Raw genomic sequence first — 19,086 nt, 5'->3', positions numbered from 1 at the left:
CTTGTAAGTTCTGCGTGGCCTTGGGGGGTTGGGGGGTCTCCCCCCCCCCCTCCCCCCCCCCCCCCCCCTAAAAAATAAAAAATAAAACGAGCAGGCTACATACATTAAAAAAACGCACTACAGTGTCATTTAAAAGTAAAAGAAAAGAGCCGCACCAAAGACGTGGCGTGTACGTCATAATTGTAGTCCTTTTTTAGTTTTGGTAGACGTGTTTTGACCATATTTCCATGGTGGATGGAAGTAAGAGCTGCTGAACGTAACGTTTTTTAAATGCGATGTTAGAACTTGCGTTCTAAAAAGCTGCGTGGTAAAGCCACTTGCGAAGTAAAATTCGCGTGGTAATGCCATGCGGAGTATTTGTATTCGTGGTAAAGTCATATATTCAAGAATGCATCCAGCTGTGAGCACTGAATTCCAAAACGTCCCCTCAGGTATCAATTGCTATTGAGGCCTTTCAAAGTCCTCTTACGGCGATAGGCTACTTAGGCTGCCTGGCACAATTAGTCTATGTCCTGTAGGGAGGATACAAAAAATGGTGGTGTCGGGTCTCTGGCGTGATGAAAGGGGCAGTCTGTACTCCGATCTTGAGCTCTCACTCCTTTAGGGGATCAGCTACACACCATGAGGGTGATCCGTGTGGCATGAATTGTTCTTTTTTGTGCAAACCAACACCGCTGTTGAAGAGACTCTTGGTCACTGAGGCGAGGCTGTTATGCATATGGCGGTTGAATTTATGGTTAAATCTCTTTCTAGCCCTCGGGGTAGACAGTTTGCTTCTACCACTGGTTTCTACCCTAGGAATTGCGGTGTGAAGTTTCAAGTGCAGCAGTGTCAGAAAAAAAATCCAACAACCACATAAGTCAATAAAATATAGATGTTTTTGCCACCACTGTTGTCCAATTGAAGTTTCTTAATGAAGTAGAACCCTATTTTATCGTTTGGCTCCCCCTAGTGGTTAATTAAAATACTTACAAAGCTGTCCAAGGTGCTGAAATGCTCCGTGAGGCCTAACAAAGAACGCTGCTCCTCGAGCAAATGGTCTGAATCGAAGGCATACTTTCCACCATTACTTGAATAGTCAGGCTCCCCCCGTCTTTTTCGATTTGCCTGGTAAGATTCTAGGGGTGGAGAGCGGGCTCCTGATGCACTTGCTCCTTGCGATCTGACAGTTAATGTCCGTTACCTCAAGCCATAAGTCAGACCTCTTGCGATGAGGCCGGAATACTCAACAGAGCGGTGTTAAAAATTTCTATGCAGCCCTGCTTATTCCTTGCACGGGCGGATGTGTACACCAAGCAGTTGCGGTAACCACAGAATCCCGGTTATCTTTGTTTTTCTCCCCAGGACCCCACAGCACAACGAAGCTCAATCTCAGGCGGTCATCATTATTAGTGGTCAGCATGCCCTTACCTCTTTAGGCTACCCTCTTGAGCCCTAAAAACCTTTTACTATCTATTAATGCTAGCTATTCCTGAACCCTAATAAGCTAGTAGTAGGGTTTAAAGCTATTCTTTCACATTTCCCCTGCGCTCTACTAGGGGGGACAGGCAGCACTTGCGTTGAATGCTGCCCTCCGGGTGATACTGGCAGGGTGGAAATCTGATAGGGTCCCGGAACACACGTAATGGCTGCATCAACTTTGGAGTCTTTTAGGAATGGAGAAACTCTCAATGGCGGCTTTGGGGGAAGGATAAAGACGACTCCAAGGTTTGGGCCCCCTTCATAACCGTCCTCCCCACTGAATTTCGGGAAATGACCTGCCCTAACTACCTCGAATTCACGAGGGGACAGCTATTCCCACTAAAGTTGCATGTCATTGGACTACTATCTGCACTCATGGCTCGCTGGTCTGCCAGCCTATCCTTTCGCAGTACGAGCGGTCTTCTGTGCTCCCTCCTTTTAAACGCGGCCGGCCTTTTTAGGTTGTAGGCGTTATGCTGTGTTAATTCTTGGTGGGATGGTACCTTCATCTTTGTCGTGCCAACATGAATGGACCAATACTAGCCGGACCGCTGGGTTGTAGGCGACATTGCCCTGTTTGTTTTGCTTGAATTCTGCCAATAAAAACAAATTTAATACTAAAGCTATTCTTTCTTGAACCCTAAACAAAACTTCAAAAACGCAGAAAAAAACGTTGATACTTTTTGGAAAGGAAATTCCTTCCTGAGCAGGCCTCTGCTGAATAGTATCCGCTGCTGTGTAACCGAAGGTTGGATACTTGAAGCAAGTTGGTCCCATTGAAGTTCAGAAGATTTGTCGCTGAAAATTTTCCTTAGCAGAATGGGACTTAGTCATCCAACTTTTTTTCGGTTCGTTTAAAAAACCATAAAAGCACAATCACATAAAAACAAGAAGTACATCATTAAAATACGACCTTAAAATTAATGGAAATCAAAAGTTAGCCCAATACAATAGTTTTAATACCAAAGTACGAGTTGTTGAGCCAGGAGAGTAAACATACAACCAGATTCAAAGTCTTCCCCGCCCAGCAGCTCATCTTAACCAACATGAAGACCTCATCAAGAAATATAAAATACAAAGGTAGACTAGTGCAACCCTTCATGCATGAGCCACAGCTGTACTAAGCTAAAACACGATTTGCAAAGCAAATGCTACCAATGAAAACAAAGAGTGCGTGTACTGTAATTCATATTTTAGAAAAATGGCCAGGCCAAAATAGACCTTGGGAGTAGACTAGAGCGGGGTATGGCTAGTATGTGAGGTGCCCCTGAAAAGTGGAATAAAAAACTTTCTGCTAAAGCTGCAATAAAACCTACAGATAAACACAAAATGCACAAAGGTTTGCAATGAGCGCTCATCGCAAGGGCAGACCAACATTTCTTTTGGTGCAAACTGGCCTAGGGGGAATGAGAAATGACTTCTAATCTGGCCCAGCCCAAACCTGGTAAGTAGGACCCTATCCCTGCTTTTCGGGACCATATCCAGATAGGGTTCCAAACCAAGGGTGGTTTGAGCCAACAGGTACTCTGTTAGCAGGCTTCCTCAGCTCGGTCCCCTCGCTTTCCCTTTTCATGAGATCACTAAAGTTAGATTTTAACCAGCTTTTGTCCCTTACGGTAATATCACCAGACGAAGAGAAAATATTATGTCTGCCAAGTTTGTCACACAAATCAGTTGCATACCTAAGCCAGGGAATACGGGGACCCTTATCACAATCGAGGCAATCTAAAACGATGTTAATCATTTTCTGAGATAATGGGAGCCTTGACCTTGAAGAAGCTGAAATGTAATACGATGCCATGGAACTGATGGTCTGGTTCTTTTTCCCTGGGGGTCTCCCTCAAGCTCTAGTTTAAAGTTTCCATACTTTCTTCTGGTGCCCAGACGACCACAGTAGTACAGTCCCAAGGCCTATAGGATCTCAGAGGAGGGCACTTAGAAAATCTTGGGGTGTCAGGCAGAGCCCACCAGCAATATCCAGTCCAGGCCCAATTGCCACTGGCCAGCTGGATACTCTGGGGGAAAATGGCTTTTGCAGCTTGTGGTGTCCCTATAGCCACATTGGAAGTCAGCCAACTGACCCGTGGAGTCCACTTCTTTGTCCTAGGTAAAAGAGGGAGCAGCTTCAGTCCTTTGAGGCTCCTCTCCGGCCACAGACCGCAGATCCAAACTTCTTCTGATCTTCAGCAGTTCTAAGGCGGTGCCTTCGGGTGCTACTTTAACGCCTGGCTCCTGCCAGTGGGTGGGGGTGACTCCATGGCACTCACTAACCTATGGGATAAAAGGGGTCAGGAACACTCCTACCCACTTTTTCAGCAGTTCCTGTTTGCCCTACCGCAATAAATCCCACTGTGCCCCTCACTCTCAAAATCCAATATAGGGAATCACGTCTCTTCTTGTGCCCACTCGTAGGTGTGGCCGGATTAATGAGCAGCCCAACCTCTTCAGTCACTCAAAACCATTTCATGTGGGGGAGGCATGCTTGTTCTCCTCCTACTGGGTTTGATGCTTGCCTGGTTGTGGGGACAAAAGTTGGGGGTTTCTGTGTGTCCCTTGACATTTGCTTGAGACAAGACAGGCCCCTTTGGTTGGACCTAGAACCCAATTAATGTCAAACTGGTCTTCCTGCCATCATGTTTTCCTACCTGAATGGGTGGTTTTGACAAGTCTGGGCTTCATGGTTCAAGCTGCTGCTATCAATGTTTTTACTGCCACTGTAGTGGATGTCACAATAGGTGGTGCAGTCCACGAGTGGCATTTAACTTTCCAGGCCATATGTGTATTTATGCACTATATACTAGGGCCTCTAGGAACGCTAAATGTGCCAATCAGTTTTAAGGAAATTAAGACATGTTTTAGGGGTCAGAGCCCCTACACTACACTTACTTACCCTACACTGGGCAATTGACAGCAGTGTCCCACTGTTAGACTTCAAGGTTTCCAGCTGATTAGCCCCCCCCCCCCCCAAAAAAAATGAATTGGGGATGACCACCCCAAAAGGGGTTACACTGGAACATATAGCATTTAAGTATGTTGCTAAAATTTGGTTAATTGAAGTTTATGGTTTGCAAGGCTGTTTGCTGTTTGGCAAACTGATGTGAACCTTATGATCTCTGCCTCAAGTTCCGAGGTATCCGTCATCCAGAGTTAAAAAGTTAGTCCGTTATTTATCTCAAGTGTTTTTTTAAAATTTAATTTGTATTTGATTTTTACCAAGATTCAGAATAATCAGTACAGTCCCACATACAGAATATCTATCTCCAGTTAATATAAAATATGACATATAATAATGTACAAGAAAATAGAAGGTTGATGGCCAAAATGAATAAAAACCATCAATCGGCTATGACCAATGAGGCCATGTTTTCCCAACTTTTTTAACTGAGCGTGGACCCCGAGCTATAGCAATAGCAATTTCACATTCATAGATTTGACAAAGCATAGTTCAAAATACAGACACCTTAGGAGGAATAGGATTAATCCATGCCTTAGCGACAGAGAAGCGAGCACTAACAATTATAATCATAATTAATGCTCTCAAACTGGGAGCCAATCCATTTTTATTACCCAACATGATTTCCTTATCTCTCAAGTTGATTTTAATCCCAACATGCATTGAAATCAATTCGAATAAGCTGTCAAAATAACCTTTAAGCTTAGGGCAGCTATTAAACGTATACTATGTCTGTTATATATAGCTCGCATTTGAGACAGTATGAGCGCCCTGAAGTCCTTGCCATACCCCATTTCGAAATGCGATTACGTATATAATAGAACATACAGATTGTCTTAAGTTGCTGTAATTTGAGGCTGGTTGAGCTAATTGACTGATCTAGGATAGTTAGTGCATCCTTTAATTCCGTATTTGTGACTACAGTCATCAAGCACGGGCTCCATTTTAAAGCAAGTTGAGCACTATCATCCGCAACAAAGAGCATGCACTTCTGAAATATTATACTTATACTGACCATCTTTGCTTCTTGTCCAGAAAAATAACAAGAAAGACGGGCAGTCGCTGCTGTATCATTCCTATACTTAAGAGCATTAAAAAAATATAGTCCCTCACCTGCAGATATTTGAAAAAATGGTACTGCGAGAGCCCAAATGTAGCCTGTAGAGAAGTAAATACCCGGAACCCATGTCTATCAAACAGCTTTCCCAAATTATATATGCCCGCCTGACCCCAAAGTTGCCCTACGTTGTCGTGAAATATATTGGGAAATAGAGGGCTGCCCCAGAGAGGGATCAGCGAATGTACGGTTGGTAAAGAGAATCTTGTACAAATTTCTCACCAGATTCACACTATATCCCTTACTGCTTTGAACCTTACACGCTTAAAGTAGTTGGGATCCATCAATTTGTGCATAGAGTGCGTTACTCAGTGCTAGTTGATACCCATATGTAGTTGGCCCAGCCTTGTTTCCAACCATTAAACTTCGAATACGGACAGTAAATGATGCCCCAAAAAAATTAAAATCTGGTAGTCTACATCCACCCTGTGTATAGGGTAGCTTCTGGAAGCGAATAGCACACCTATGTCTCCTATAGCTCCATATAAAACTACTAATTGCCCCGTCCAGTCGATTGAAGAAAGAGTCTGGGACTCTGAGTGGTATTGAGCCAAACAAATACAGAACATTTGGAAGTATATTCATTTTTACAATATTACATCTACCCAAGATGTTCAGCGGACACTACAGCTCTTTTCAGAAAAGATTCATAGTATAGTGGGATAATCTTCTCCACACAGCTACGTATGTCAAGATACGTAGCAGTATCCACCACCCCTATCACAGGGGTGTGTGATTTTAACATAACCTGTGTCTTTGAAAGGTTCACTTTGTAGCCGGAGAAGGAGCCGAATTGTTTGGCCTTCTTAGTTATTATATTCACAGCATCATTCCGGTTGCTAGCAAAGACAGTGACATAACCAGCGTAAGCCATTATTTTCAAATCAATACCATTCAACCGAGCAGGTTGTATGCGCTTACTCTGAATCAAGTGTCTTATATAAAGTTCGATATACAGGGCAAACAGCAGGGGAGAGAGTGGGCAACCCTGCCATGTGCACGTCCTGTTGTAAAAGAGGAATACGAATGGCTGCCAAACATTACCTTAGCGACCGGGTTCTTATAGAGCCTCTGTACGGGTGTGATATACTGACTGCCTATGCCACATTTATCCATAATCTGCCAAAGTACTTCCCAAATGACCCGATCAAAGGCCTTCTCTTCGTCCAGCATGATCATACCTAATCCATCCTTAGTTTTACCGGCCACATCAAATGCCACAATCGCAGTGTTATTATGTACTGTGGTATCCCTGCAAGGGATGAGCCTGTTTTGTTGTTCTGAGACCACATTATGCATAACTGAAGCAAGATGTAGAGCTAAAATTTTAGAAAAGACCTTTGCGCCAGCATTTATCAGGGAGATGTGTCGATAAGAACTCCGTTCTTAAGGAGGCTTCTCTTTTTTGAGAAAAACAAAGATAGTATGTCCCCATGATAGCAGAGCAGCCTCTCCATCACTGATAGCAGTTACCGACTAAAAAATCTCTAGTGCTAAAATATCTATAAAAAAAAATTATAGAATTCCAGCGGTACTGAATCTTCACCCGCTGCTTTTCCTGGAGGTAGTACATTTATGGCTGGCTCAACTTCACCAAGACTGTTTCCCCCCTCCAGGATCTGTTGCTGCTGGAGATTGAGTCGGGACATCCCCATTCTGGCAGGTACTTATCTGCAACCTGATAGATGTTACTGTCAGAACCTTGGTACAACTTTTGATAAAATATAGCAAATTGTTCCTTGATTGATTGATTGAGGATTCCTGTATACTACACCACTTTCACCTATAATCCGACCAATGGTATTTGATTTTTTTTAAATCAGAAATCTGATAAGACTGCAAGCGCCTCACCTTTTCTCCAGACTCTTATTGGGAGGTTCCGTTTTACTGATAAATGTCAGCCGACCTCTCCTTCAGCCCCCTGCTAAGCATTTGTTGTCTCTCAATTGGCTTCAGAAATAGTGACTGCTCCTGCGGGCCTCTTAAGAGAATCGCCATTGCATGATCTATTTTCAAATCCAAGCCCTCCTGCCGAATTTGAACTTCCTCTAGCTGTTTGCTCCCATTTTGCTTCATATCGGCCTGATATTCCATGCTGTCAACCAATTTTTGAGGAAATGTAAATGGTCGTCGACCATCCCTTCCCTCCACTGACCTCAACTGCAAATTAAATATGATAGGGTTATGATCTAAGGTAACCTTAGGACAGATCTCAATAGATGCCCCTTCAAGCAACTGCCCTTGTACTAATATTAGATCGATACAAGAATATTGTCTATGTGGTTCAGAATAGTAGGTATAACCAGGTAGCCAGGGGTACAGAGCTCTCCATACATCGACAAGACAGTGCAGTCCCCTCATTTCCATGACAGATGCATGTGTTTTGGACATCCGAACACTAGCTTGCCGATTAGTAGTGTCTATCTGATAATCAATCAGACAGTAAAAAAAAACATTATGATCAAGTCTCCCCTCAGTCCAACAATTCCAAATTTAAATAATCAGAAACCGCTGGGTTATCCTAATTAGGGCCATAGATTACACAAATGGTAAACGTAAAACGTAAAAAACGTAAACGTACTTGTATAGCGCACAACTACCCAGGGGTTTCTCGGCGCTGTACTCATACCGCTGTAGGAACCCTTCCTGGTTTTTCCCTGTTAAGTGTCCACTCCTGGGCACCCCCATGGTGAAACCAGGCATCCCAGCGCTGTTGGGGCCGTTGTGGAGATTAAGCAAGCTATTGCCCAGAGTTGGAGCGTGGGACCCATGATTAGAATAGGTACTGAGGCGAGAATATCAGGTCTGCGGAAATTTTGAGCCCGAGACCTACCGAGGCGGGAATCGAACCCTGATCCCGGGCAGAGTTCTGCATCAAGGTCTGCTGCTCTAACCATTGATCCACACTTCTCCACATGGCATAGGTCTGCCCTTTGATGACAAGCAGTAGCCCATCTGCTCCTGCTGTCAGAAGCAGTGCGCAAAGTCCTAGCAACTAGTTGCCTAGTTTTCATTATGGTAATCCCCATATAGACCCTGTTTGAGAAGTGCATATGAGTGGCTCATACTCCAACTGCATCAATACCTGTCAATCTTTAAATGCCAAATGTGTTTCAGTTACTCCAACAATTTGTGGCTTGTATGCTGCTAGTTCCTCGCGAATTAGTTGTTGCTTCCTTGCCTGGTTTGGACCTGCCGCACCAACACATTCATTTTTAACTAGCCATTAAAAGGCTGAGCTATCCGACATTACAGCCTAGCCCCATCTCTGACTAACAACCACTTTACTCTCTACGTTACATGCTGTATACAGTTTCGAATTATTCTGACTCCTATGACAAACCCCTCACCCTTTACTGTGAAATACACAAACCGTTTACCATAGACTCCCCACATACCCCCTGCTACCCCGCTGACCCAACCCACCCACTGCATGTTAGAGGGAATCACCCACCCCCTTATGCGGTAGTTGCTAATTTAGCCCTCGAAGAGCGCTGTGCGGACATGTCTTGTTCTACCATCTGTAACTTGTGGAATGGCAGTATCTTTTATGTTTTGTGTCTTTAACGCTTAACACAGATCTGTTGAGTGTAATTTAAATTTTATCTTTCCACTTAGTGATCGTCTTGTCCCTGGTCTGGACACAATTGTTCCAATGGAGTCCACTAAAGCCTACGACATGTTGGACATCATTCATTCTGTAAGTCTACCTTCCACTCGTTGGGCAGCCACTAGACTTGCTACCACAAAATGTCACTGCAGGTAGCAGTGAAGTGTGTTTGGTTTGGAACTAGAATTTCGATTGTCTTTCTGTGTGTGTTTGTGTGAAAATGTGTGTACATACGTTTCTTGCTGAATAATTTTACATTGCATTGCTTGGGTGTGCGCAATTGCTAAATAACTGATCTTAGTAGTGTGTTGAATACATTTGGACAGTGTATATTGAAGCCATGTATGACTTTACTTTATGAATTTACTAGAAAGGTCTGAGCTTCCTTAATGACTAGGATAAAGTACAGGAAAGTTCTACTTGACCAAGGAAAGGCTATCTATCCAATATTTGTTTTTGTAAAATTACACGAGGTATTGTATGTATCTGCCATATCACAGGACACCTTTTCAAAGATATTTTCAAGATTTTCCTTAAATGAGCGTCATGTGAATCAACCTAAAGTAACTAAACCAAAATATGAGGTTATGCATGTAATGGCTCGAGGTACATAGAGTATTCCAATAACAAGACACAAGCAAATGTGTGGTTAATGTGTGTCCTTATGTAAATAATGTGCAGCTGTGTAATATACCTGAGCATTAGAACAATTTTCCCACCAGTCTTTTTGTTTCACTGCACACCCATGTGGCTCCCGTTCACACTCTTCCCATGCACTACCAGCAGTAGTACCACATAGGAACTGGTTAGTCCCATCATGCCTCGTGCGGGAACGTCCATCGAGTTACAATGAGCCTCCACAGTGTCTGGCTACATTCAGGAATAAAATACAGATGAACTGCATTGTTTCCCATCTCACACTCCCTTTGCCATGCCTCTCATCGTTGTGCTCAGTGCTTCATCTCTCTCCCTCAGTGCAACTCCCGTCTCTGATTAAAGTCCTGCAGAGATGTCTTTGTATTGTTCAGGAAGACCATGCAGGCCTGTGGCCCCACTGCACAATTGTCTCACCTTCTTGTCAGACCTGTTTAAAAAACCTTTAAGAATTCTCTCCTTTTGAAATCAGCCTACCCAGAAATTAAAGGAGACCCTGAATATTAATGTGGCCTCAAACTTTAGATCCTCGTTTTGTTTATCGGAAAGCCTAGAAGCTTGGCCTTCGATCAATCTATCTCCTCTGCTGCGTGGTACGCCCACATTCAGCTTTATATCATCACTGTTAAGAGTGTAAATTGCCTGCAGGTAGACAAAGGTGGCAAAGGCCTACACTATGGCTATTTTCAAATATATTCCAGCCGAAAAATTGAATATCTGGTAAAGTTGTTATTCATGGGGGGAAATTTGAGGGCATCGTGTAGCAAGGCACAGAGGCATTTGGTAAGCTGGAATGGGGTGGGCGCTAATGAGTACCCACTCTCCCCAAAGCACTGTTAATCTGTATCTTTGTTTGATTCTTTAATCTGCTCATGGAAAAATACTCCATGAAGAGAAATCCTAAATCATCCTCTCAGGTGTTTCTCGCTCTCTACTCATGCCACACATACTCCCTCCTGCAATTCTCACCAGAGGCTGACTGCATAGAGTAGAACTTGGACAAATGACCTTCAACCACAATAATGTAATGGTGGCTGCAAGATTCCACTTGCAGGCTTCTTCAGGGCGTGAAGGAACAGAGCACTGCACCACATATGCTTGATATAACAAAGTAATCATCTCTTTAGAGACGTTTTCTCTGACAAACTATATGTTCGAGGCATATGAGCTGCAGATTACACACTGTGCATAGATCGCCACCTAGTGTTGGTCCTGGATGTTTGCAGTTTGTTGTTGTCCTGAAAAGTTGTTTGGAAGTCACCAGATAGGTGACTCCTCCTTTGGACCACATTGCGCATAGGCATCGGCTCCATCCACGGATTGTTTTTTTCAGCCATCGGGCTCTGATGTGTTTCCTGCGCTCCGGTTTGGAACCGAAATTCCTTCGGCGCGCAATCCTCACCCAGTTTGACGGTATTGTTTCGATCGTGCTCCACATCGACGCGATTCTTCACCACTTCGAAGTCTTCGATTCCGGTCGTCGACGAAGGCCTTACCCTCTGGCTCATGGAAAGGACGCCATTCAAGAAGTGTCATCAATGTCGGTCGAAGTTTACCCACACCTATCTACATGAGGTGTGCAACCTTTGCCTCTCACTGGAGCACAAGGCCAAAGACTGTTCTGCTTGTGCCTCTTTCCACTCCAAAAATACGATTCGGGACCGACTAGCTCAAAGAACAATGGCTTGCTCGTCAGTGTCGATTCCCGATGACATCTTTGAAGAGGGCGTCGACGTGCCAGAACACCAGCGGGCCTAAAAGTGCCAGCTCCTCTGATCCCGAAGACTCAGACGTTGAGGACATCACTCCAGCTCAACAGGCCGTAAGTAAGACCGTCGACCCCAACCCTTCCTCGACACCCTCAAAAAAGGCTTCGGTCACACCCTCACCTTCGGGCCCGGGTGCACACCGAGAGACTGGGTTTGCGTTGAGAGAGCAGGAAGTGGTGGCGCTCTGAGCAGTGTGATCTTGTTGCTGAGACTGTTGTGCGGTAGGCACGCGGTGCAGATCAGGACAGGGGAACACAAACCCAATAGGAAAAACAACCCCTGAAATGGTGTAGGGAGGCCTAAACCAAAGGGAAGAAGAACAAATCCTGTGCACATGTAAGTGTAGTTTGTAGTCCTAGTGTGAGGACTAGTAATTCTGCTGAGAGAAAATTATTGCTTCAAAGTTCAAAAAACGAAGGAGCGTTCAGAAGATAAAAAGCCAAAAGTAGCAGGGGGCATGGGGAGGTTAGACCCATGTCATTTTATTTACAGGTACCCTCCAATGTACTTACGTCTCTGTTGCATACCGATCAATACCTATGTGTATCCTGTCCTCGGATACCGTTTTGTAAACTCCTTCCCTACCATACTTATAGTATAGATTGTTTCTACATTTGTTTTAAAAAAACTGTGTCCTTTTCTCCCAACCCCGGGCCCACTTAATATCGCCTCATGTTCGTTTTTCTAGTAGAATGGTTCATGTATACAAGAGCTTTGAGAACCTGTGCTCTTTCCTGCCTACCTATGGCCCACTTTCCCCCGTCTCATGTATACTTTTCAGGTTACCCGTCTGCGCTACGTGTATAATTATTATTTACCCTGTTCTTGATATGCATTTAGACATTGTGAATGTATTTTTAGTAGTTTGGATCGTGTATACAATTGTTCTGAGAACCGGTGTCTTCTTTCCTCCCTACCTTTGGCCTACACTTTGCCATCATATGTATATTATTCCAGTTACCAGTCAACGCTATGTGTATAGTTGCATTTACCCTGTTTGTGTTACGCACTTGGACACTTTTGCCACTACGAATCTTTCAGTTCACGGGCCCCTTAACCCTCGACGGTGTGTTTTTTCTTTGATTTTTCTTCCCCTTTTAGGACAGCCGGAGAATATACTTTTTCCATATACCCACACTCAGACTTTCTAATAAAACCTGTCCGCGTTTTCCTACTAAAGTGCTGTTTCTCCCAGCGCCTGTTCATTCTGCGACGTTTGTTTTTCTTTTTTGTCTTCTTTTAGATTCTGGAGTCCACATCCAGGACGCTACACACAGACAGATCTAAGCACCCGTTTCTCAGATTTCAATGGCCTCGCCCGTGTTTTGAATGCATCACTGTGCACTTCATTTTGGGTTCTCCGTTATCAGGTGCCATTTCACAACATGTGTTTTTTACGCACCATAGGGTCTCCACGATCACCTAGTATTTTCACTCTTACACCTAGCCACCATTCAATGGTTAAATGAACATTCGTTTACATGGATGGTTTTTATGCCCCTTTCTTTTTATAAATAAGTCATTTAATTTAGTTTTCTTAATTAATTTTTCCCCCCTTTTGTCCTTCCTTTTGTGCCTTTCCCTAGCCCTGATGAGTCACATCTCCTTAACGGTGTGACGAAACACGTGTCGGCTGGCTACTACTATTCTGTACTGACCATTACTTGACTTATAAAAAACTTTATTCACATGAACCTTTGTATCTGACGTTTTTTGAACTTTGAAGCAATAATTTTCTCTCAGCAGAATTACTAGTCCTCACACTAGGACTACAAACTACACTTGTGTGTGCACAGGATTTGTACTTCTGCACACCAAGAGACTGCTTCCCACGCCCTGCCTTCGGGCTTGGCAAAGAAGCCTATTAAGCCTTTAGGCGGCTCGGGCTCGAGTCAGCCTATTCCCGGTGCCGATCCCATACCGACACCGAAAAAGAAGCCATCTTCCTCAACCACGCCGACCGCTGCTCCAACACCTAAGCACTCGGTGCCGAAGACTGGCACCGGCTCATCAATCCCAAAACCGCACTCGGAGCTGAGTAAAAAAACGACTAAAGGTCCCGACTCACACTCTTCGGCGCCGGAAAAACATCCGGAACCGCAAAAACACGTTCCAGTAAAGGACATTTCGAAAGGTCATACTTCTAAGCCAAAAGACTCTAGACCAGCTACAGAGTCGGTGCTGAAAAAACCTCCGGAACCAAAAACTTCGACCTTAAAGGATCTGCCCTACACAGAAGAGCTTTTTACACCAGATCCTACTCAAAAGACTCTTGTAAAGGATCCTAAGACTGGCCATAGCTCTTAGCTCTAAGAAGAGACCACTTCAGTCGCCTGCACCACCTCCTCCTTCAAAGAAGAGACATTGCAACCTCTCCATTAAGGGTCCCTTCTCCACCACCTCCCCATCTGTCCCTCCTCCACCTCCTCCACCAGCTCATTCGCCTACACCATACACTAATCCAGATGATGATGTTGATACAGACTTTGATGACACAGGTGGGGGTGCACATGACCCAGCAGGGACCAATAGTCCCCCTCAGTCCCCTAACCCATGGGATGATTATAACACCCCTGATGTGCCTTCCATCCACCAAGACGATGTATATCCTTCCAGGCCTTCCCCACCAGAGGACACTGTAGGTTTTAACCTACTAGTCCAGAGGGCTTCCCAGTACCATGGGGTTGACTTGCACACCGATAATGTGGAGGAAGATTTGTTGTTGGACACTTTTGATAATACACAAAGGTCCACTGCCATTTGCCAATGCTTAAAGGGGTCATTAGGCATGCAACAGAGATATTTAAAGATCCTATCAATGCTCGGTCCTCAACCCTCGCATTGAGAGAAAATAGAAAGATGCCCCTACAGATCCAGTTTACATTAGAGGTCCAGCACCATTAGATTCCTTAGTAGTATCCAATGCACGTAAACGTGCTAATTCACAGCCATCAGAGGAGGCCTCACCACCAGATAAGGAATCTAAACTCCTTGACACCTCTGGTAATCGCATGGCGTCACAGGCAGCTAACATATGGCGCATTGCCAATACTCAAGCATTGTTGGCAAGATATGACAGGGCACATTATGATGAACTGGAGTCCATAATGCAGCATCTACCAGACCAGTATAAAAATGAGGCCAATATACTCATACAAGAAGGTAAAAATATTACTAATAATTCCATTTGTTGTGCTCTAGATGCTGCAGATACTGCCTCAAGGGCAATCAATACCAGTACCCTTTTGCGTAGACATGCATGGCTACGTATTTCAGGTTTTAAACCGGAGGTACAAAATTCCATCCTCAATCAGCCATTTGATGAGACACATTTATTTTGACCCTAATGTCGATGTGTCTTTAGAGAAAATTAAAAAATCTATGGGAGCCTTGCAGCTGCAAGCTCCTACACTTTCTTTTCGTTGCTCATCGTATAAAGGCAACGCAAGAGGCTACTCCTCCGAAAGCCCCTCAACTTCCTACAAGACCCCTAGCCAATCCACATTCACTAGGGGCTACCAGAGAGGGGGTTACAGGGGAAACCGCAACAAAGGCAGAGGCAAAACCAACAACTCCCGCTCTGCCTCCACCCCTACCCAATGACTTTCCTCCCCTCCCCCCCAACATTCCACTCCTGTGGGGGGAAGACTGCAACAATTCTTTCCTGCCTGGACCAACATCACATCAGACAGGTGGGTGCGACAAATTATTCAGTCAGGTTACTGTCTAGAACTAACATCTACTCCCCAAAACATACCACCCAAACAGCGTCCAATGTCACAAGAACATCTATCACTGTTGAAGCAAGAAGTAATATCTTTGCTAGAAAAAAGTGCAATAGAACCAGTTCCTCTGAACCAACAAAAAAGGGGGTTTACTCCCTATACTTTCTTATCCCAAAGAAGGATGGCTCTCTAAGGCCTATTCTAGACCTCAGACCGCTAAACACATACATACACTCAGATAATTTTCACATGGTCACACTCCAAAAAGTCCTTCCTCTTGTTACAAAACAACTTCCTTGCTACTCTAGATCTCAAGGACGCATACTTCCACATTCCCATTCACAAAGCTCACAGGAAGTATCTCAGATTTGTAATAGACGGGCAGCGCTATCAATTCAAAGTAATCACATTCAGAGTCACAACAGCACCAAGAGTATTCACAAAGTGCCTAGCAGTAGTGGCAGCACATTTACGAAGACAGCACATCCACGTCTTCCCGTACCTCGACGACTGGCTCATAAAAGCCAGCTCATACAACCAGTGTGTGGAACAAACTCATACCACAATCCAACTGCTCCACAACTTGGGGTACACATTAAACCACACCAAGTCTCATCTGCAACCATTCAAAGTACAACAGTACCTCGGTGCCGCAATAAACTCAACAGCGCTAGCTTTTCCCACTCCAGCAAGGATAGCCAGCATGCAAACTCTTCTCGCAAAGTTTCAGCCACAACACTCCCTTCCAGCACGAGTGTTCATGCAGCTCATAGGAATGATGGCCTCTTGCATTTTCATAGTCCCCCCCCCCCCCCCCCCCCCCCATGCAAGACTTCAAATGGGCGTCCTCTACAAGAGTGCCTATCACGTCAATGGAACCAGGCTCAAGGTCAATTAACAGATCTAGTGTTGGTACACAGTAGGATTCATCGCTCTCTGCATTGGTGGAACACCAAAACCTTTCCAAGGGGCGACCGTTCCTAGAGCCAGTTCCTCAGATAATCCTGACAACGGACTCATCGCTCTCCGGCTGGGGGGCCCACCTAATGCAGCACACCATGCAAGGCAGGTGGACACCGCAGCAAAAGTTACTCCACATCAATCATCTGGAGTTACTAGCTATATTCCTAGCACTGAAAGTTTTCCAACAGCAAGTATCAAACAAAGCTGCGTTAGTCCGCACGGACAACATGACAGCCATGTATTACATACAGAAACAGAGCGGAAAACACTCGCTGCAACTCTCTCATCTAGCACAAAACATATGGCGGTGGGCTATACCTCAAAACATATTCCTCTTAGCCCAGCATGTCCCAGGGGTACAAAATACCATACCAGATATGTTAAGTCGGCAGACACAACAGATCCACGAGTGGGAATTTCATCCGCAAGTTCTTCAGCCATTCTTTCAGATGTGGGGACAACCTCAGATAGACCTCTTTGCCACCCACGAAAACGCCAAATGCCCAAGCTTCGCCGCCAGATATCCACACCCACTGTCCAAAGGCAATGCGATATGGATGAACTGGTCAAACAAATTTACGTACGCTTTTCCACCTCTACCACTCATGCCACTAGTAGTACGCAAACTACAGCAGCAATCTCTGACCTTCGTCCTAGTTTCTCCAACATGGGCCAGACAACCGTGGTACACCACACTGCTACAACTGTCTGTAGTACCGCACCAAAAACTATACATGTCTCCAAGCCTTTTAACATAGAACCGTGGAGAGATCAGGCACCCGGACCCAGCTCAGCTCAACCTTGAGATCTGGCTCCTGAAATGCTAGAATTTGGATTTCTGATGGATACATCTGCCAGTGGATTCCTCACCATGTGAATATCCCCCTGCTTCAGCAACGTTCGGAAAATTCTTTTGTAGCACGCCGGCGTGGACGACGTCACAGGAGCACGGCATCGTGCGCGCCTCTGACTGACGTCACCGACTCCTTATTAGGTCTACGTCGGCGTGATGACATCAGTTCCCTTTTTTCCGCGTCGTCGACGTTAATGGTTTCTTGGGATCTTCTGTGTTACGGATAGTTACTTTGTTACTATTGTGGACTTTTGTTCTGTATCTGCTTGGTTTTGCTGTCCCGTCGAGATGTCAAGGAAGAAGACAGGATTGAAGCCATGCGATTCATGTGGGAGGATGATGTCCATCACCGATCCTCATCGAGAATGTCTATGGTGTCTGGGTTTGGATCACGACGTCAAGGGTTGTCGATCCTGTTCAAAAATTAACCCAAAGGCTCATCGGGAACAGGAGGCGAAACTTCTAGTTGCCAAAATGAAGGGTAAGGACACCAAGAGGACTTTGAGGTCCCGATCAAGGTCGGCGTCTAAGTCGGCTTCGGGTCATGCTTCTGGTTCATCTAAAAAGAAGCACAAGAGAAAGAAGCACAGTTCGAGACACCATTCCGGCAGGGAGTCTGACTCGAAAAAGAAGTCCTCTTCTCGAAGACATCATAAGGAGTAGATTTCTCCCTCTCCAGTTCATACTCCTGAAGGTGAGGCCACACCTTGACAGTCTCGGGATCCTATACCGGATCCGATATCGAATCCGTCTCCGGATCCGTATCAGTCTTCGGTGCATGATGAAGGAGAAGAAGTTCCTCAGGGATCGACGACTCCGGTACGACGTCCCGAAGAACAAGAGGAACAGGAGGAGTCGAATCCGGTGCAGCCTCCTCGGGAGCAGCCGGTAGGCTCGTACCCTCAGTTTCCTGGCCAGGACCCATCGCATTTTCTAAACGCTATGTATGGCGTTTATGCTAGAGCAATGTTCCCCTCTGGTGCACCTGCTGGTCCCATGGGTCCATTGGCTTATAATCTAGGTGTGCCTCAAGCATATGCTCCGGCTCCTTTCCTGACGTTTATGCCAACGCCGACTCCACCATGGCATCTCTCGGCACCACAGAGTTCGTCGACTCCGTACACGGCTTCACCGGCTCCGGAGCGACCTCGTGATCCAATTCGAAGTTCGACGCCGGTTCCAGCTTCTCATTCGAAGGCGGCTCCGACTCCATCGGAGTTGTTACCGGATCTGACGACGTCCGTTCGAATAGAGTGGTCGAGGCGTAGAGCACAGCGCCTTTTGGAGGAAAGAAATTTTGTAGAAGCTGAGATTGAAGAGGGCGAGCTTCAGGATCAGGAGGATTATTTTGAAGAGTTGCATGATGCAAGTGGACTGGAACTTTCACCAGAATGGGAGTTGCCCACGGTATCTGATGCTCCTTCTAAGGATGTGGCGCCTCACCATGTGGTAATTAAGAAGGCTCCGGAGCTCTTGAATGTGACTTTACCATCTGTGGAGTACAAGTCGAACATCCTTACTGAAGTTCTCCATTCTTTATCCTCGATGGTTGAGCCAACTCTTCCATTTACTCAGGCTCTAACTGATCCCATATTGGAGGTATGGAGTAGACCACTTACTGCTCATGCAGTGTCAAAGACAGTAGCAAGGCGTTATAGAGTGGCGCCTGGAGATCCAGAATTCTTGTCCACTCATCCTTTGTCAGAGTTTAGTGGTTCAGGCTGCTTGCTCGAAAAGATCTGCAGGTGCTTTTCCCCAGGTTCCTGGAGATAAAGACTCTAAGAAGCAGGATCAGAATGCTAAGGTGTTTTCGTCAGGCAGTATGGCCCTAAAGTCTACTAATGCTACTTGTCTGCTAGGCAGATATGTCCATGCTTTGATGGATACAGTGAAACAGCTATCGCCTAAGCTTCCTGAGGAGGATAGAAAGAACTTTAATGAAGTAATATCTGACACGCAGGCGGCAGGTCATACAAAGTGG

The 19,086-nt window shown here is 45.2% G+C and overlaps 1 protein-coding gene across 1 annotated transcript in view; it reads left to right on the top strand.

Moving 5' to 3' along the window:
- PCCB (propionyl-CoA carboxylase subunit beta) overlaps nt 1–19,086 on the top strand; it is a 468,181-nt gene that overhangs the window by 219,477 nt on the left and 229,618 nt on the right. The window contains exon 9 of the mRNA XM_086943865.1: nt 9,150–9,231. Coding sequence (XP_086799991.1) covers nt 9,150–9,231 — 82 coding nt within the window. The remainder of the gene's footprint in view (nt 1–9,149; nt 9,232–19,086) is intronic.

This window comes from Lissotriton vulgaris, chromosome 11 (assembly GCF_964263255.1).
Source record: "Lissotriton vulgaris chromosome 11, aLisVul1.2, whole genome shotgun sequence".
Classification (NCBI taxonomy): Eukaryota; Metazoa; Chordata; class Amphibia; order Caudata; family Salamandridae; genus Lissotriton; species Lissotriton vulgaris.
Note: the sequence above shows the minus strand (reverse complement) of the source record. Positions and strands in the feature narration are given on the sequence as shown.